Source organism: Homarus americanus, unplaced genomic scaffold, assembly GCF_018991925.1.
Source record: "Homarus americanus isolate GMGI-L3 unplaced genomic scaffold, GMGI_Hamer_2.0 scaffold19518, whole genome shotgun sequence".
Classification (NCBI taxonomy): Eukaryota; Metazoa; Arthropoda; class Malacostraca; order Decapoda; family Nephropidae; genus Homarus; species Homarus americanus.
The window spans coordinates 676,027-697,853 of record NW_024723340.1 but is presented as its reverse complement, the minus strand read 5'-3'; the positions used below and the strand labels follow the sequence as shown (position 1 = coordinate 697,853).

General features: G+C 35.6%; 1 protein-coding gene across 3 annotated transcripts in view; it reads right to left on the bottom strand.

Moving 5' to 3' along the window:
* Positions 1 to 871: 871 nt before the first annotated feature.
* Positions 872 to 21,827, bottom strand: part of LOC121863417 (tRNA (uracil-5-)-methyltransferase homolog A-like) — a 75,753-nt gene continuing 54,797 nt past the window's right edge. For 2 of the 3 annotated variants that reach the window (XM_042362073.1, XM_042362072.1), the window contains exon 16: positions 872 to 3,656. In XM_042362073.1, coding sequence (XP_042218007.1) covers positions 2,859 to 3,656 — 798 coding nt within the window. In that variant the 3' untranslated portion in view covers positions 872 to 2,858. Of the gene's footprint in view, positions 3,657 to 17,627; positions 17,705 to 21,827 lie in introns of all 3 variants that reach the window. The other variant, XM_042362075.1, reaches the window with a different exon arrangement.

Sequence of the window (21,827 nt, the reverse complement as noted above, 5' to 3'; positions counted from 1 at the left end):
CTTTGTTTTTAATAATAAAAAAGTCCTTAGAAAATTTTCAAAATATCATAAGGAATGAAAACTTTTTTGTCTTCGTTTCAATAAAATAAACCTAATTAGGCCATGTAATAATACCCATTTTTATATGCAATAAACCCTCCAATTAATGGTATTGTTGGTATAGGTAAGGCTCCTATAGATGGAAAATTCAGTTCTGTTGAAACTTTTCTTTGCCTATTTAAAAGTAATGCCCCTTTTTTTTGAATTTTTTTTTTTAAATTAATAATAATAATATAGAACATTAATACAGTACAGGCAGTCCCTGCATTATTAACAGGTTACATTCCTGGACCCTATTCATAAGTCAATCTGTTCGTAAGCTGGAATACATACGGTTTAATTCCATAGGTTAGGTTAAAGCACAACCCTGCCCATACAAAACAACAATTATATTAAGACTACTGTAAATAAAGTGATGTTAAACAATATAAAATAACAGTAACAAAAATGGAATTTTAGTTACAGTACAGTACTGCATTGGGATTCTGTTCGTAAGCGCAGCTGTTTTTAACTTCAGGACTGCCTGTATTGGAATAATTAAATCCTGCTGTGGTGGAGGCTGATCAACTACCATGCAGATTGGAACATTTTCCCTGGGGAAAAACATTGCATGGAAATTAACAGGAGCCTTTTCTTGTTAACTGAATGCTTGGATGCTGGGACAAAACCCGACTCATTTATTAGAAAACTTTTTATATTAGTTTTAAGTAACTAAAGGGGGCATTTCACCACATGTCAGATTGGTTTTTACTTCAGATTATTACTTAAGAGATATAGGAAACTGGTATTTATAACAGTTATAATCAAAGTTTTGGGTTAGTAATAAAAGTTGGAAATACCTCAAATTTATTGCAATGAAACCTTAATGATATTGCAATTACTTGGCATTTCCTCAGAGTTCCGCCTACACCCTCAGCAGGCTAGAATTTTAGGAAAAAAAATAGTTTCTTAAATGTTAATTATAAATTCTTAAACTTTGCAAAAAATATGGATTAAGAGTTTACATTACAAGATCTGAATGAAATTACCTCAAGTTACCTCTTGTGTGAATGCCTAGTCATGGCAAATGCTAACTCAAGATCCAGTTCACTGATGCTCAACATGTATAAAAACATATGGCTTATATGCACTTATGATTCACTCGGTTACATTAATGTCTGGCCTCAATGAATTTTTCAGAGTAAATCAGTGTCACTTTGTTTTCCTCAAGGTGCCTTCAAATATAAGTGTACCATATGCACAGAGGCAACAGCAAGACATGTGTAAAAATGCAGCACTTACCTGGGTAATGTGTGAACTGAAAACAATGATGAAAAAATAAAAATATGTACTTTCCTTGCATAAACACTATGGTGGTTTTACACTTACATTTAAAATAAATCATTTTGGCTTGTTACCCAACCAAAACTTTAGCCTGAACGGCCAGCAGCAAAGGTAATAAATATTATATACCTGTGTATTGTACACTATTAGAAATATTGTAAATTAGGTGTTATTTTACCATTCAATTACCATCACTCGGGAAATGAAAGGTGAGTTTACTGTACTGTACCTTATTTCAAATGATACTTCACATTACAGCATATGCCTCAGGCTGTTCAGGTTAAAGTACTGTATGAGATTGATGGTAGACCAAAGTACTGTATCTTAAAAATGGTTCATCAACTTTACACCAGTGGACTGTAATATTCCTCATAAACTGAGATGGTCATATTAAATACTATTCACAAAGACAGTAAAAGACTTGTGGTTATTACATTTAATAGTATAGTACTGTACTAAAAACTTTGCTCAATTACCCCTTTGTTCTCTGTTGACCAAGTATGTAATATCATTATTTGATGTAAACTATGACAGGTTTTTCTGAGTACAATACAGTACAGGTGCTCCTCTACTTACGAACGAGTTACGTTCCTGAGGCTTGTTTGTAAGTCCAACTTTACTCTTGTAGATACCAAACATATTGTAAAAAATTAAAAGATTATGGATATTTAGTACAGCTATACCCTTTAATACAGCTTTAAAACCTGGCTCACTTTTCTCCTCTTAGGTAATGTTTGTTCTATCTGGAATTTTCTTCAAAATAATCCAGTCTCATCCACATTAAACAAGTGTTCTGACAGGTAACCCCCCTCAGTAGTGATGATTGTATCTCTGAAAGTTTGTAAGTTGAACGTTCTTAAGTAGAGGAGCACCTGTAATTACCTTTTTTAGTTGTTCTTATGCAAAACACATCTATTATACTTAAAGAATGGCAGTCTGTGTATTGTTGATGTTTCTCTTTGGTTGTAGCCAGCCTACATAATAGGATAAAAATGCTTGAAAGAGTGGAGAAAATATATGCATTTTCATTATGAACCTGTAAATATTATCATCTACTGGTGGTGTAAACTTGTCAAGCAAATTTCATTATGCAACTCAAGAGTCCTTGTTTACATGTTGAAGAATTAAAATGACCTTTTTTTTTTTTGGTTATCAATAAAAATTGAATTTATTTACTATGCAACACAAAGTTAAGATTTAAGTGACCGACATCTTCATATTTCTTACACACTGATACTACAAGCTGCTACTCTCATTTTGCTGTAGAGTACAGTACATTACAGTATTACTTGTATGATACATTTTTATGTGATATTAATTATGGAATCACACGAGAATTTCATTGTGTGTGCACCTACATTAGTTTTTTTTTATTGTAATAAAATATTTACAATGTAACTGAAGATATATTTGAACATCAGCAGGATCAGCATTTACAGTTGATTTTCTTGACCAACATTTTCTCAGAGCCATTTACAAAAACACTAAACCAGAGTTCAATATCGGTAATAATTGTCTTCCCTGTAATTTTGCCTTCGAGATTCATTATAGCCTTGCTTGTAATGATGACCATATCCTTGTGAATAACTCTGGCTGGACTCTTGTCCATGATCTCGTGTACGACCTTCATTAAACCTTGGTTCACGATTTCTGACATACCCTAATCCACGACCTTCATGAAATCCTATCCTATGACTTTTATCAAACCAGTGTCCATGGTCTTCAACAAGCCGTCGCTCACGACTTTCCTCAAAGTCTAGTCCCCAACCTTCAAGTCCTAGACCATGATCTCTGTCAAATCCTAGCCCACGACTTTCCTCGAACCCCACTCTACGACTGCTCTCAAATTCTAGTCCACGACCTTCATTTAACCCGTGTCCATAATCCTGGCTAGTTGGTTGTCCGTAATCCTGGTTAGACAGTCGTCCATAATCCTGGTTAGACGGTTGTCCAAAATCCTGGTTGGAACGTCGATCATAATCTTGGCGGGGCCCTTGTCCAAAATCTTGGCGGGAACCTTGTCCATAATTTTGGTTAGATCCTTGTTCAGAAACATGGTTATATTCTCGAATGAAACCACGATCTTGGTTGGGCCCACGTAGAGGAGCATGGTTATAATCTCGAATGTGACCAAGCTCTTGATATGACTCATCAAAATCCTGTTTAAAATCTTCATTGTAGTGACCTCGCTGCTGGGGGTATGGATGATATCTCTGGTTGCCCTGACGGCGGTTGTCCTGCTTCTCATGTGGTACAGATTTCCATTCACCATATCCAACATTCTCAGGTTCCATCTAACAAGAGAAAATATTTGATCCTTTTAAAATATCTATTACAGTTTTGCTGACAAAGTAAAAGACTACTCGAAGGAGAATAATGTCCTGCCTTTCATTACATTTAACCCTCATCTGGTGCTTCAAATACAATGATAACATTTTCTCTCTAAAGAAATTAAATTTGTAAGAATATATAATTTTCAATAAATTCATGAAATAATTAATATTTTTTTCTTGAATAAGCACAGTTAAATACTTAAATAAAAGGAGAGAATCCATTAAATCTTATGCAGTTCTAATAGATGCAGTGAAAAAGCATTCTACCCCATGGCTTTAATCTTTAAATAGGAAATGACTGAAAAGAAAAGAACAAATCCTATCAATGTAGAGCTCAGTGTTCTGGCAAGAATCATTTTACATAAGCTGCAAAGAGTTAATGTAACTTACATTATCTGATATCCAGTATTCCAAGATATTATTCTACTTACTTAAAAAAAATGCACTGCACCCAACACTGTTTTTGTAATGTAACATTAACACTTAAAAGTTTTATTATTGTTTATAAATCAACACAGCAAAAAGCACTGTGTAAATCTGGAATGGTTGCCACAGTGATGAATAACATTTACAATGTTGAGCTTCTTTACCCAAGACCTCAATATTATCCTCGAAAAAAAAATGGAACAATAAGTTTATTATGAAAAACTGTGTTTCATGGTTTACATGAGTAATGCATTTTTTAAACCACTGTACCGCACTTGCTGTTAGGTGTAACAATACTGGAACAGCACAAAATTGGAGCAGTTTCAGTCAAATTAAGAAATGTTACAGCCTCAAACAAGCATGGTAAGAGCCTGAAACAAAATATTGTTACAACTAAAATAACATGCAATGTTGTTACTATATATTGTGGAAGATTTTTTCTAATTTTGCATACGCTATGTCATGTAACATTAGACGTAATAATCATCCGCATGTGGAGTTCTGTCACAACCTGAAATGACACTGTAAAAACCATGATTATATAGCAGCAGCATCTGAATGAACCGCACAGTAACATGAGGCTGTAACAGTCCGAAATTGAAACTGTTACAGTTTGAAATGACAAAATAAATAATCTGCTGAATTTTGCTGTTACAGCCTTAAATGACTGTAATAGCCCATCACCTTCAGTAATTTATAAAATGGATTAAATAGCTTGTGTTATCAAAACTCAAAATTTCAAAATATTACAGAACAATTTGAAATGCAATTCTGCCACAGCCAGAAAAAACTGTAGCAGCCGAATTTGACATATCATGAAAAATTATACCATCTAACATGAGGACATGTTGTGAAGTGAACACCCCAAGACCCAAATAACCAAAATAAAGCGTATTGATAGTCTGAGATCCCCCATAAGGTACAACTTCATCTAGTGGCCGAATTTTCATTCCCTTGTCATAGAGTGGCGGCTTGAACGACCCACTTTCAAATATCTGGGATGTGGGTATAAAGTTCCCATTTTGTAACCTCAAATGAGGAGATTGAAAATGGACTATCGCAAAACACACAAAATATTTATAGGTGATGAGTTGGTTCTTTACCAAAGTGCAGTTTGAATGACCTCTACACCCCATAGTTCATTTCCAACTTTTTCTCCTTTTAACCCATTGGCTGCAAGAGGTTACTCTAGCTGAATAAAATCATTTGGCAGTTGCCATAATAAAATGGTAAGTGAGGAAATGGCAGCAAAAGGGTTAATTAGTCTCCTGATGAGAAAAGGCTTAGGGCATCCATTCTTGTTAACTTCATCTGTTGCCCTTGAATAACCATGGACAGACACAATAAAAGATTTTTGGGCATTTCTTTTGAATCGTCGTCACCTTGAGGCCAAACTGCGTTGCCTCCTGTGCTTGCAGGCAGTGTGCCGAGTTAGCAAGTATTGTCCGAACAAAAGAAAGCCTTGGACATTAACACAACTACGGACAGTTTAATAATGAACAAGCACAAAACCAATATTGGAACATGGAATGTGAGGAAATTATATGAGGGTGGTAAGTATATAAATGTTTATAGGGAAATGAAAAGACTGCAGTGGGACATTCTGGGATTAAGTGAAGTAAGATGGATAGGTTCAAAAAGCATTAGCAGTGAAACTTTTTACTTCATATATTCAGGTGGTGAAAAGCATGAGAGAGGTGTTGATATTCTTGTAAACCATTAGTTGAGCAGTAATGAAAAGGGATATTGGGTAGTGTCAGAGTTTTTTTTTTTGTAAATTTTAATGATAAACCCATGACTTGGTAAAGTACAGGTTTATGCACCAACAAATGATAGTGAAGTTGAAGTCTTATAAAAATGTTATGAAGATTTGAAGAAAGCAAAAGACACCATGAAGTTTATTGAATGTCTGTTTATAATGGGCGATTTTAACACAAAAGTTGGGAAAGAAACAACAGAAGTAGGGCAGCATGGATTGGGTAATAAGAAATGAAAGAATTTTTTTTTTTTTTACGGGAATTAGCCTGCCTGGGCACAGGTCAAACGACCCACAACGGAGCTGGGGGGGGGAGAGAGAACGAAAAGAAATTGTAAATATAGAAGAAAAAGGTTATACTGTATTAATCTACACCACAAAGATGCCGGAAAACCAGCTTTTTAAAGTGAGACATTGTAAGAGGATGGAAACACAGAAGAAGGCAGAGCAATTGACTTCTGTAAAGAAAACAAGATGATAATTGCAAATACATAGTTTGAACAATACACCAAGCATCTCTGTACAGTACAGTACAGTACGCCTGGATAATTCGCGATTTTTTATTTCGCGGTCCTTTATTATTCACGGATGACACTCTGGATGTATCCAAGAATGTCTAAGGGAACAGGTAGTTTTAAAGTAACTGGCATTTTCGTGGCCAGGACAGGGAGCCATTCGTTCTAAAGACAGTAATTTCCTTTACCTGTATTGTATATGTGTGTGATACAAATAAATAATGAGAAAATCCTCTCACAAATAATCAAATTTTTTATTAAAAATGTTGAGTCGACCCTGAACTCCATTCTGTGCTTTGTTATTAATAAAGCACCGAGTAGACTTGAGGGTAGACTCAACATTTTTAATATTTTTTTTTATGATTATTTGTGAGAGAATTTTCTCATTACGTGTATTTATTTGTACAGTGGTCCCTCGGTTAACGAACACAATTCGTTCCAGAAAGTCGTTCGTTAACCGAAACCATTGTTTCAATGGGATTTTGGGTAATTGGTTCCAGCTCACAGAAAATTACATACAAAGTAAAAAAAAATGCAGTAAAGTACACTTACTTTGAGGTGTGTATGTAGAAGGCTCCTGGTTGATGATGATGGGAATTAGAAGTGGGGTGGAGGAGAAGGGAGAAGAGAAGGAAGTGGGGGTGGAAGAGAAATCACCCCATGCTTCATGCCGTCATTTCACCCATAAAATTTTAAGTTCACTCGGTGTAATTCAAGATTATTTTCTTTAAATCAACACTGCACTGCACTATACATTGTTAATATGTTAAATAAATTTCAGAATGACCAATAATTGTACCGCAAAAATGTAAAAATACTGTGTGTTCAAGAGACCCACAAGCAAGATGTTTCCTCCACTGAACAGATACAAACTGAGGCATTGGTGGGTGAGTGAAGTGGCTGATGGGCACACCAAAAACTAGTTCCCTGTACTGCAATTATGTTAAATAAGTGTTAAAATTACTAAAAAATTTAATATAAAACTTGAAAAATTATTGAATAGTACCTGTACAACCTTCTTGATATTTACTCCAATTTTAACGAATGTAAGCCCTAGAACCGATTTCTGCATTAGCGGACTAATCTTCCAGATGGTGAGCAAGCCAAAGCATGTCGAAACATTTTCGTAAGAATTTCGTTAGCCAAATTTTTTTCGTTAGCCGAAATGAAGATTCTTATGGAAGGTAATTCGTTAACCGAGGCGTTTGTTAACCGAGGGACCACTGTATTGGGAAAATTTTTTCTGAGATTTTCCAGAAAATGTGCCCCTCAGAAAATTGTTCCCAAAGCTGAAATATTCCAGAAAATTCTGGCTTTGGAAACAATTTTCAAAGAAAATTTTAATTCCAACTATAGGAGAGTTCCGGATTTGAGGGATTCTGGCTAATGGAGATATTACTTACTGTATTGTATTCATTGAACACAACCTTCTTTTCAGTTCCATCCATTTGGTTAAGGTTGAACAAGTGTTCATTTGATGACTCCTGAGATTTTAGTCTTTCACTAAAATGCTTCTAATCAGTACAGACTTCTCATATTAGTTTGTGTGTTGCATTCGACCTGTATAATTACTAACCGGGAGAGTGCAAGGCCCCTGGAAGCGCGAGGCTCGGGGCGGCTGCCCAGGCTCGCCACCCCCTCAGGATCGCTCTGATGATAAGGACAGAGAGGAGGCAAGGAACGAAAAGGAAATAAAGATCAAACTACTAATTCTTTTATCAGATGTTGAGGCAGCTGTGAGTTAAATGAAAAATGATAAAGCTTCTGTGGTTGATCAGCTTCAGCAGAATTTATAATACAAATAGACAAGAATGGGATCAAAAGTTTGACTAAAATACTTAATCCACTATACTTCAAAGGAGACCTTTCCAGTCTTTTAAAAAAAATCAATATCTGTATTATTATCTAAAAAGCCAGAAGCCTTAGTGTACCCAGTTTAGAACAATGAGCCTACCAAGTTTAGAAACATAATTTAAAGTAGAAAAAATTTAGAATAGACAGTGAATTATCTGAAGATAAAAATAGATTTAGAAAGGGAAAAGGAACTAGAGAAGCTATATTTGGTTTGAGAATTTTGAGTGAAAGGTCTTTAGAGGTCCAAAGAAATTGTATACAGTATCTGCTTTGCTGATTTTGAAAAAGCTTTTGATAAGGTAAAACACAGTAGACTTATTGTAATGGGCCCCTGTCTCATCAACAGAACATATTATATAAATGGGTCAATACATCTGATATTATATTCAGATTCACCACCCTGTAACTTTCCACTGTCTATGAGTATGACATGAGTTGTACACGTGAGCGGGCAACTCTCCCAGGAGGGAGTGACCCGTAGTCAGCATATCTGTAAGCCCGCACAGCGAGGCCCTCACTCTTCAGTCGCTCACAACAACTTATATCGTAAGGACGTGACCTAACGTTTATAATACATAAACGCCGTCCCTTTCTCATTCACTCCTATACAGTGGGACTTACGGTCGATCTACACTCAGGAAATATATATATACAACCCTTTTATAATAAAAAAAGGAACTACCGTTTGGGTTTCGTTACTTAAACCTAAATAATAAATATATGTGAACGGCCTGATTAATTGCACAAGCAGCCGATTCATTATAGAGGTCGTGGAAAAAAAGAAGGCTGCAGCGTTAGTAAATAATGAACTTACTAATTGCTTCACAGTTAGACAGGGAGTATCACAAAGCTGTATTCTATTTCTAATAGTGTTTAATATATACTTAGAATCTTTAATGAGAGAAGTTATAAGTGACAATGAAGGCATACAGTAAAAGGTAATGGTAAAGTAATATTAAATATATACTATGCACACGATATTGCTCTTATCATGGATAGTGAAGAGGCATTACAAAAACTGGTTAACAGATTAGTGTACTGTACTGTAAAAGGTGAAAAATGTGGGCTAAGAGTTAATGCTGCAAAGACGAAACTAATGGTTGCTTTCAAACTGGAAATAAATCTAAAAAAAATATTGGTAAGCAACAGGGAACTAAAACTTGTAGAATTTTTTTTGTATTTCGGAAGTATATAACATTAGGCTGTGATGGCAGATGTGTGAAAGAAATCATAAGAATAGGTCAAGCAAACACAGCATTTAATAACCTAAAAGACCGAATGAAAAGTATCATTAACTTCAATTTTAGAAAAATTATGTTGAAAGGCTATACTGTTGTATGGGTGAGAAGTGTGGACTCTTTCAGCAGACACCAGAAATGTCGTTATTACAGGCAAATTTTATGAATAAATTATACTGGCAGGAAAACAAATGAAGTACAAAAGTTAGCAATCACTTCAAGAGAAATACCTAAGATGTACAGAAAAAGAAAAATGGGATGCAGTACTATAGGGGTACTTTGATAATAAAATTAGGGATGAGGGGACAATACCAGAAATATTAATGGGCAAAGGTGAGGGTAGGAGGCAGAGACATTAGAGTGGAGGACTGTGGTTGCCAACCCTCTGATATGAGGAAGGTACTGATTGATAGTCTGAGGTAACACATCGTAATAGCATCAAACTGGAACACTGTTACATCCACACCTATCACTGTAGCACACATAAGGTACATTTGCACTGCAAAAAATCATGCAGAACTACCGTATACGGCAGAGTATAAGTCGACCTTTGAAGCCAAATATTTAATGTCCAAAGTTGGGGGTCGACTTATACGATGGATATAAAATGATGACCTCTAAAATCATGACCGTAAGTGAGAGTATTTCGTATTACAACCTTCATATTTACCTTTAATATAATTGCTCTATTTATATTATGGATGAAATAAAGTTTTACTCAGTAGTTTTATTTAAACACCTTTTGTTAGTGATGGCTGTGTATGGACTGTGGTGGAATGAGCAGGAAGTCAACTGAGTTCAGTGTTGTTGTGATTGTTGGGTCAGTCACTAATGACGTTGTGTGTGACATCATGTATAGAGTGGCTTGTTTGACTGTTTACCTGTTTATGTATGTGTGTTGATGGTTGACTTGGTCCTTCACAACACTGGACAGCTGCTGGAGTTGGGGAGTCGACTTATATGGTAGGTATACCTCTATGACCAAATTTTTTTGCTTGAAAAGGGGGGTCGACTTATACGCCGCCATATACGGACTGAACCTTAAAGTTCACAAATTGGTGAAATAAACAAGGACGCCTTACACACTTACATCAGGAAAAATCATTCCTCTGAGATGTGCTATATTGTACGTTGTCCTGTATTACAACAGACTTCACTTCATTGAAAAACCTACAATTATCAAGAACTTGCATATGTAATTATACGAATGTATTTTACTAAACTACTGGATTTTATATATACGTACAGTACTGTAACTCGCATTTTACGCACGTTTGATTTAAGCGTTTTTGGAATAACGCGATTGTTCAATTAATACCAAAAGGTAATTTACGCGCACCTATTTTTTAAATAACGCACTCAAGACAGTTTAAATTTGCCACACGTATTCACCTGGTCGCCTGGCAGTGGAGTCGCATGTAATGCCTGGTGAGGTGCTTGTAAATTATTATTATAAAGTCGCAGTCATATCAACATCAACGATTTTAATAATAATAATAATAATAATAATAATAATAATTATTATAATCATGTAATAATAAAGATTATTACTACTCGAATACGATGTCCAACAAGCTTCCAATGTATTGCTTTCTCAGTTCACACCAGCACTACCTTTTCTCTGTGCTCTCATTTGCATTGTGTGTTTATCATGTACCTTTTTAGTGTTAAACGCTGTTTTCCCCATTGAGCATGTCTGGAAAATGTCCATCTGCCTCTCTGGGGCACCTAAAGCTAAAGAGGCACGAAAAACAATCGCAATGGACGTGAACTTAAATGTGATCTCCCGCCTTCAGAGAGGAGAGCGTGTGTCGGAGGTTGGCCGCGTACTTGGTTTAACTGAGAGCACTGTTCGTACCCAGTACGGTATATGATGGTTCCCCCAACCTGTACCATTTACATGTATTCTTATGAGAAAATTGTTTAATTTATGCGTTTTTGAATTAAGCGGTGATTTTCAAGAACGTAACCCCTGCATAAAACGAGAAGAGGGTGTACAGAATTTTTTAAAGGTAACCTGTACTTGTAGAGAAAACTATGAAATTATCCATTTGCATATACAAACACTGTATGGTCCCTCTTAATCATCACTGGAGTTCATTTTAGTAATACAACTTTAAAATATTCACAAACCATACATCTTTTATTAATTAATCTATTAACCCTTAAAGGGTACGTATACAGTGATCCCTCGGTTAACGAGCGCCTCGGTTAACGAAATTTCGGTTAACGAATTACCTTCCATAAGATTCTTAACTTCGGTTAACGAGCATTCCCTCGATTAACGAATTCCTTACGAGCGCCTCTCCGCATGTTTTCGCTTGCACACTAGCTGTCGTATTAGTCTGCCAATACAGTAATCGGTTCCAGGGCTTAAATTCCTTACTATTTTAGTAAATATCAAGAAGTTTGTACTATTCAATAATTTTAAAAGTCTTATATCAAATTTTTTAGTCATTTTAACAATTATTTAACATAATTTAAGTACAAGGAAACTAGTTTTTAGCACGCCAAACAGCCTGTCAACACACCAAGCAGGCATCAGTCTCTGTGTCTTTTCAGTGGAGGTAACATCTTGCTTCAGACTCTCTTCAACATAAATGCTTTTTTTCTGTGTTCCAGTCAAATTATTGGTCATTTTGAAATATATTTTACACATTGACACTATAAGATGCAGTGCAGTGTTGATTTAAAGAAAATAATCTTGAATTACACCAAGTGAACTAAAATTTTATGGGTGAAATGGCACCATGGGTGACTTCTCTTCCACCCCAATGCCTTCTCTTCTCCCTTCTCCTCCACCCCCATTCTAATTCCCATCATCATCATCCAGGAGCCTTCTACATACACACCTCAAAGTAAGTGTACTTTACTACCTTTTTTGTTGATTTTAGGCAATTTTTGGTGAGCTGGAGCCAATTACCCAAACACCCATTGAAACAATGGTTTCGGTTAACAAATTTTTCGGTTAACGAGCAACCTTCTGGAACGAATTGTGCTCGTTAACCAAGGGACCACTGTATTTGTATGTGCTGGCTGCCCAGGATGGGGTACATATCGCTAAATAGAAAATAAGAGCAAATTGCGAAGATAATGTTCAAATGTAAAATGTGCCCTAATTGAGATTTTTTATTTATTCATTTATTTATTTTTTTTTGCACCATTAGGAAGCTGAATCTTTTTCTACAAATTCATATTTAGTCAATAAATATGAGAAATAATAATTTCTTGAAGAAATCATGAGTTGAACTGGGAGTACATGTTTTTTGGGGGCTATGGAGTGAGCCACCAGTGTCCTCATAGTGGTCACACAACAACACAGCCACAAGCGTACCCAAACAATACTGTGAAAAACCTAAATATCATTTGATGTCCGCTGCCTTTCATGGGTTAAAGGTAATTTATAAAAAAAAAAAAAAATTTTGGCTTAAGCAAACAAAAGCAACACTATTATCTATCATAAGTGAATTTTTTTTATATAAGTACATGAATAATATACTATATGCATGTACAATAGGGTCTGGTGAAGTTTTTTTTAAAAAGAATACTAACTCGTCTTTAACACACCCTTGAGATTGACAGACGTGCAAAATTCTTCTTTTTTCCATAACTTCATGTCCCACAATCAGAGAAGTAGCAGAACTTCACAAATTATGGCATACATTTTATAAACTGTACCGGCACATTATATTTTATGCTTACAACACAAGCAAATTATGTTCCAAATACAGGTACAGTACCAAACAATAATATAACATGGTCAGTGTGTTGGTGGTTTTCTTAATACTACATGTACAGTAGTGATCTCTCCATTAGCTGGAATAATTGGTGCACAGTGGTTCTAGGTATGGAGACATGTTTTTTTTTCATCCACAGAACTACACATCTCGCACAGACAGACACAGAGCTGTATTTATTTATTCAAACACTACTGTACATGTACAGTACAATATATTGTAATAAACAAAATACAGTATACTCCCGTACTGAATACTGTACTCACCAGCAGATACTGTCATCCTGAGCTTGTGATGCAGGCAGGCCAAATGGTAATATAGTGATACAGGATGGCCTGCCTTTGTCCTGTACCATCTCTCTCCTGTAGCAGATGTTGCTGTCACTCTTCTCTTCTTCCATGAAAGAGGGATTGTACGCACACTGCATACTGTACATACACCATCTACACACTTGTCTACAGTCAGCATACATTGTCCACTCCGCTATGTACAGTACAGTACAGAATACATAACTGTTCTCACTTTTTACATCTTAACACTGCTATGACGGTATTCTTGGCTGATTATATGATGGTACGATACTGCACAACACAGATTGAATGTGAAAACATCAGCGAGTGAACAAGCGTGTACAATGGACATGAGACAAAGAATTATGAGTATCATGTGCTAAATTTTGAGGATTAAATGATTCTGGTAATTACAGCTTACGTCATATGTCGCCGAATTAAACTAAAAGCTTAGAAAGCTAAAAACAAATACTGTAATGCAAGGTAAAAAAATAAAAAATAGCATAGAAATTTCATAATAACATTAAAACATTAATAGATAAAACTCGAAGCTTGGAAAGAAGGTCAGCTTCCTCCATGAAGGAGAGGACGTACCCTCCCACACTACCCACTCCTTCCCCCAGCACCAAAGAGAAACGGTTAGACTTGTCTCCATCTCGGCACCTGGAGAGGTGCTTATGACGAAGATCTCCAAGACTGGGGCACTCCACCAAGTGTCATCAAACAGTCAATGGGACCACGAGTTAGCCGCGTGTGGCAAAGCATCCCCAGGCACCCAAAGCAGGGTGGATGCCAAGGATCTTTTTTGCTCCAAAGGCATCCCATGCAGTCACATGACAGTAGTGGCTAACCGTAGCTCATAAACCCTCTGAGCATACCCATTCACGCACCCGGCACCCACGATGCAATCTCTCGGAAATTCGTTTCCATGTCCGGAATGGAGAGACTTTCTTGGAATCTTCTTGTAATTTTCTAGAAATGTGTATGATGCAATCCTCGGAAATTCGTTCAAATACCCAGAATTCAGAGATATTTCTGGGAATTTCTCGGAACGTTAAAAAATTTTCAAGGCTATTGGAGAGTTCCGGGGAGCGAAGATTCAAGCTAATGGAGAGATTACTGTACACAGTGATGCATCATACTTTGCTGCTACGTTCTTGTCCGTGTGTCCCTGCTGAAACTTTTCAAGTACAGTTAACAATAGATTTCCAGTGTGACTGCAGCTTTTATTCACAATTTCAGGATAAATCAAAATAGGCCACAATTTCCCATTCATATTTGAAAGTACAGTATAGAAAAGTGACAAGCCATGAGAGTGATGCTGTCAATGTTGAAGAGATGAGGGTGAGTCACAGCCATATGGGTGACTGGCTTTCATAATGATGTGGTTTGTGGGTGAGGAATCCTCTACCTTAACTCCCCAGACAATGAAGTCATTATAATGATATAACAGCACAAACACAGGTAACTATGACAAGATGCAAGGAGGAAATACAGAAATGATATAAAACAGCAAATACCAATACAGGTGCTCCTCTACTTACAAACGAGTTACGTTCCTGAGGCATGTTTGTAAGTCCAACTTTACTCTTGTAGATACCAAACATATTGTAAAAAATGAAAAGATTACGGATATTTAGTACAGCTATCCCCTTTAATACAGCCTTAAAACCTGGCTCGCTCTTCTTCTCTTAGGTAATGTTTGTTTTATCTGTAATTTTCTTCAAAATAATCCAGTCTCATCCACATTAAACACCTGTTCTGGCAGGTAACCCCCCTCAGTGATAATGTTTGTATCTCTGAAAGCTTGTAAGTTGAACGTTCTTAATTACAGGAGCACCTATACTAAAATGATGGCTGCCCTAGATAGTGGAGTTATTTTGTCAATCTTTCATTCTCACTCAGACATAGATATAGCAGGCAAATATGCAGGACTGTTGACCATTTGTAAGCTGTAATATATAGTCTTACAAGTGCTGAAGTCAATGTTAGCACCCAAGGCATGGCAGGTAGTGAACAGCACATGTATAACAGGGAGGAGTTAAGAGGCAATCACTTTTTCCCAGTGGTGCTCTTGGTCATTGGCATTGACACTGGTCAGTGACTTCATTTAACTTATCAGCAACTTCAGTACAGGTCTTAACACTTTCGGGGCCCCATGGGGCACATTCCGCCACCATCCAAATTGGGCACGGCATGCTCAGCTGACGACAATCATGGCATAATTGTTTGCATTTCTTTTTTGTTTCCGACATGATTTTCCATCGAAGAGCATTTAATTTTTTAACCCTCTCACACATGATGACGCGATTGGCGTCATAGTCATGATAAGACCAACTTCACGGTGATGCCAAAAATTAAGTTTTCAACAGAAATGTGTCAAATTTGATGCATCATAGTAGCAAATAAGTTTATCAAATAAACTAATTGACAACTCGCAAGGCCCATAGAGAAGTGAAGTGATGGTTGTGTAATGTAATATTTTTTCATATTTACAGAGAAAGTTTTAGTTTTCGAAAACCGTTACCGTATCAGGCTATATTGACAATGTCTAAAAAAAAAATGTCTGAAAGAGGATGATTTTCTAGACTTACATTAAATTTTATCAGAAACATTCCCTTCATTATAGTGTTGGCTACAAGATGCAATATAATTTATATCGATATAAAACATAGGCACAAAAATAATCGAAAAAGATAAAACAAAAATTATTTTACCATATGAGAATAATTTGTTTGTTATTTTATAAAAACTATTTGTTATATCAGAAATCTGATTACTGCAGTGGAGCGCTCATAAAATTCTGCTTCTAGCAGTGTATTGTACTCAAAAAGTTGGCTCAGATAATTTTGAGCTGGTAGGTTGTGAGGTTGTATTTTCTCTGATGTTTATTAAGTGACACAAAATAGCTCTATACTTTTTTTTGGCTTATGTTAAAGAGCAATCAGTTACAAAGCCAAAGATATATGGGGAGGGGGTGAAACCCGGGGGGGGTGAAACCGGGGGATTGATAAAGCAACAACAAAAAATATTCATCGTGCGCTGTCTCACCTGCCCTGGGGGCCTCAGAGATGTTATCATGGAACTGGAAAACTTAAAACTTATCTCATGCGCAAAGGGTTAAATGTGTATTTCTCCACAAATGATTGCTCTAACACCAACATGCAAAAATGCGAGTAAATATCATGAAGGAGCAGGTAGTTTCTGGGGCGTTGCAAATCCTTGGAGCACAGTGGTGCTTGCAGGCCCACAGGGTGGTTATCCCGATACCTCATGTCCACTATAGTTGTGAGACAAGAATGGACAGACAATGGTGTGCATTTTGAGAATTGAACCACGAAAATCAAGCGAAAAATAGATTTTTAGCGAGTTCTTTAAATCGATGAAATTTTCGTCATTGGAACGCTAATAGGAGATTTTGGATGACAAAATATTCGTTATCGGCCACGCTAAAGTGTTAATAGAGCTTAAGCCAATGTTAACCCTAAAATTTAATAGTGTATAGGGTGCAGTGAACCACATCACATATTCATGGCAGAAAGGGCAAGGGGCAACATATCACCCCTTGCCCCCACGGTACCTCCATTCACTGCTGTTGACATGTTATGACCTCCTTTGATCTATCACCAATGGTCTTAAGTGTTGATGGATACCCAAGGAACATAGGGCAGTAAATATCATAATGACATCCCCCTCTCACTACCAGTGACATATATCATGAACCTCATTTGATCTGTCACCAACAGTGTTTAAAATGATACCGATACCTCGCATGACCCAATGTTAATGGTTAGCCCACACTGAGAAAAGGTTTTATGCCCCACTGGATATATTTAGTCACATTTAAATTTAGTGAACATTTTACCGAATTGTGAACATACAAAGTGAGATACTGAGAGGTTCTACTGTGTATGTACAAGATTATATTTATTTACTAGTCTTATTCCTTTCAGAATGATCAGTTCTGAGGTAAAAAATGCTAACAATGTATTATTTCTATTCCTCTTTTATTGCCAACTAATGTAATAGCTGATACAACAAACCCCCCTGGGTTACTTATGAAGAAAACCACTATTAGAACATAAGAAACTGTATTGCAAACCATCTTGCCTTTACCATTATTTGTCCTTCATTTTCTTCTGCAAGGCACCTTCATTGTCCTCCAACGTCCTCTGACTATTATTTGCAGACTGCTGTAGGGTAGATTGGATGGATTTCACCACTAATGTCCATGACATGCGAGATCCCAAATAAAAGGTTTGACTGCCATTTGGAACCAAATTCTTAGAAAGAGAATTATAGTACACTTCTACTTATCACAAAATATACAATAAACACTGGAAGTAAAATAACTGGCAACTTCAAACAAAGCAAAACCTTTTTTGAACTTAAAAGTAAATTTGCTTCATTCCACTTGTCTTGAGTTTAATTTCCCATCAACTACACAATACTTAACTTTTAGAAGTAGTTGGAATATACTACTGTACTGTATAAAAGAAACTCTAACTTTACAATGGATAACAAACTCTCTGAAAAATTATTAACCATGTATGGATACAGTATACAAACTAAAGACAATAATTTCAGCTTTCTATACTAATGAAAACAATATTGAAATGTGAAATAGCAGAAAGCAAAAGTTTCAAGTCTCAATGAGAGTAAATATATTTTGGTAAGAGTTACAAGTATCTGCATTATGGCATCTGACCAAATTGCAATGACATTATGATAATATATATATATATATATATATATATATATATATATATATATATATATATATATATATATATATATATATATATATATATATATATATATATATATATATATATATATAAAATGATGGCCTGGTTAAACATACTAATATTTCGAGCATAATTTATAACATATTTGAACCTAAACTAACATCATAGTGCAGAATAAATTTTATTATGTGCATCAATGTCAAGGTAATGCACAGATGTGCACTGCAGCTAGAAACAAAATACCTATATACTGTACTGTGTATTATAATATATTTGTTTTAAAGTTACCATAGATATACAAGAAATAAAAAGAAAACAAAATCAGGGGATAAAGAATAAGGTTCACTACTAAGATGTCACCATCAATGAAAATTCGTGTAAATGGAAGAACTACTAGGTGTGTGGCACTTGAATGAATGATGAGAGGCCATGCAGTTAAAAAGGAACGCTGATCAGTGGTATTAGGCTAACCAAAAAATAATAAATTACCAAATGGCCACCATTTTTTTATCATCGATAGTACAGTATGCGCATCATAGAAATTGATCAGTGCACCATGAATATGGCTAAATAACAATGACCCCTGCAAAAAGATACATTATTACAGTACAGTGGTCCCTCGGTTAACGAACACAATTCGTTCCAGTCGTTCGTTAACCGAAAATTTTGTTAACGAATCTATTATTTCAATGGAATATTGTGTAATTGGTTCCAACTCACAGAAAAAGTACATACAAAGTACTGTAATATACCAGTAATAGAATTAACAAAACATTAAATTTAAACTAAATACAGAATACTATACAATAATACATAAAAAACAATAGAATACTGTATTTTAACTAACTTTGAGGTGTGTATGTCGTATTACCGGCAGCTTTGTTTACATATCAAACAGCTGATTGTAGTGGCAGTCGATGATGTTACGCCATATTCTTTACAGAATACATTGGTTCTAATGCCTTCCTCATGTTTCATAATAATTTCTGCACTGTATATTATCAATACCTGTACAGGTATGTTGACTAATTTCAGAATGACCAATAATTTTAATGTAAAAATGCAAAAATATTCAAGAGACCAACAAAATCGATATTCACTCCATTGTAAACAAAGTTAAATTGAGAAGTGTTGTTGGGTGATTCAATCAGCTGATTGGCACACACAAACTGTTCCCTGTACTGTCTATATTATCAATATGTTAAATAAATTTCAGAATGACCAATAATTTTAATATAAAAATGCAGAAATATTCAAGAGACCAACTTTCTTGATATTTACTTCACTGGAAACAAATGTCAACATAGAACCAATTACTGTATTGGCGGACTAGCCGATTAGCTGATGCGCACAACAAAACGTGTTTGTCGTAAGGATTTCGTTAATCAAAGTTTTGTTCGTTAATCGAACTGAAAATCATTATGGGAGTTAATTCGTTAACCGAAATTTTGTTAATCGAACCGTTCGTTAACCGAGGGACCACTGTATTTTGAAAAAGAGGTCAGTAATGTGACTGACTGACTGACTTCAAGAACAATTTCAAAACCTATGAACTCCATCATTCAATGAAGCAGCACTTTTAAGAGTCGTTAGAGTTGTCTAAATGATTCTGTTCTTCTAACCTAGTAAGAAAATGAATACAGTATTAATACATGTAAATGAAGTTGGTAAGGGAGGGGATCAGCCCCCTCCAAATCTGCCAATGCATATGCAATGCTGTACTGTATACTAGATTACCACTTAAAAAAAATTTAACCACATGCTTTCATGAGAAACTTAATCTATAGTAATACCTATATCTTTTAATAAAATATATAAAACAATATTCATATACAGTATAATGAAGATAGCATTGAGAAAGACAGACCAAATTAGGACAGTCCACAAAACATATCAATGTCCTGGCTACTTTAGACACATCACACGAGTTTACAAGTCACGAAGGTTCACCAACACCTTAGATAATATAATTTATCCAAAAACATTCTCACCATTTCTTTTTTCAAATCAAAGGCATTTTTGTCAGTTTGAAATGTAAAATAGACATTTTCAATCTTTTCAATGTGGTGGTTACTTGAGAAATATCTAAAAGGCGAGTGACCGCTCAAATGCAAGCCTATCTGAGATATTATCTAGAAGAGAACATTTACGTCTCATAAAAATAAATTTAAATGTGGGAGATATGGTACCTGTACTTACAAGGAATTATAAATCAGAAAGTTCACTAGTAAACTAAAAGTCAACACAAATATGAAACTGTTTACAACATTGACTATTTTTCATGTAAATCAATGCATTAACAATAAACCACATTCCCCTTACCCCCATTTGCAAACCTTTTCCTCCTGCATTGAAAAAATGTTGTGTGAGGTCACTAACAGTTAAAAACACATTTGATCATATATCTAAGTTCATTCTAACATACAATATTCTCCCTGTTAACCAGAATCCCTGGTCCAAGGGACTCTTCAATAGCAGGAATGAATTTTGAGCGATCCGGAAAATTGCGGTAAAACTCTCTCCACTCTGAGCATGAGAACGTGTTTCCGAGTGATAAATCATGTGCGTTTTCCAGAAAAATTACATGAAAATCTCTCCGTTCTGGACATGGGAAATTTTTTTTCGAGTTCTGAGAAATTGCATCATGCTCCGATGCATCTCCATGTGCCGGGCGCGTGGATGGGCTAGCTGTTTGGGCAACTTAGGCTGTAGGCTTGCACACTTAGTTCATATTCTGCTGCCACTGTGCAAGGTTGTTCGTTGCTCGCTGCTGTTTTTGCACATACTGTAATTTGTGTTGTACAGAACAGTGGTCCCTCGGTTAAAGAACACAATTCGTTCCAGAAGGTCGTTCGTTAACCGAAACCATTGTTTCAATGGGATATTGGGTAATTGGTTCCAGCTCACAGAAAAGTATATACAAAGTAAAGCCAAAATGCATAAAGTCAGAAACACTCCTAAAATTCCCCTAAAATCGCCCTTAAATCACTATATATATCGTACATATACACTAGAACTCTTAAATCACTACTGTAATATGATACAGGTGATTAATTTTATCTCGTGCAAAATATATGATGTTTATATTCAAATTATTCCCTGTCTTGCAAGGATTTCAGCAATGCAAATTATATTATCCTAACTTTAGTCTGAGGTATTATTTATTTTTAAACCTGTAAACCTAGTCTTTTTACCCAAACGTTTCTCAGGAAGGTGGGAGGTAGGGAGGGAGGGGTGAGTGACATGTTTGACAGTTGGCACCTGTGGTGTGAAGTATTTAATTGTTAGTTTATGTCCTTTAGATTGAGTTTTTGATTTTTGCTTATAAAATTTAATAGAAGTGACCGGGGTGAATTTAATTTGCATTGCTGGAATTCTTATAAGATAGTGATTAGTTTGAATGTAAACATAGAAGAGATAACTGAATTGGCTGAGTACCTCCTCAGCTTATCAGCTGATGTTCAAAACAAAATGTGATTTTCGTAAGGATTTCGTGAAACAAATTTTTTTCGTTAACCGAATTGAAGATTCTTATGGAAGGTAATTCGTTAACCGAAATTTTGTCAAC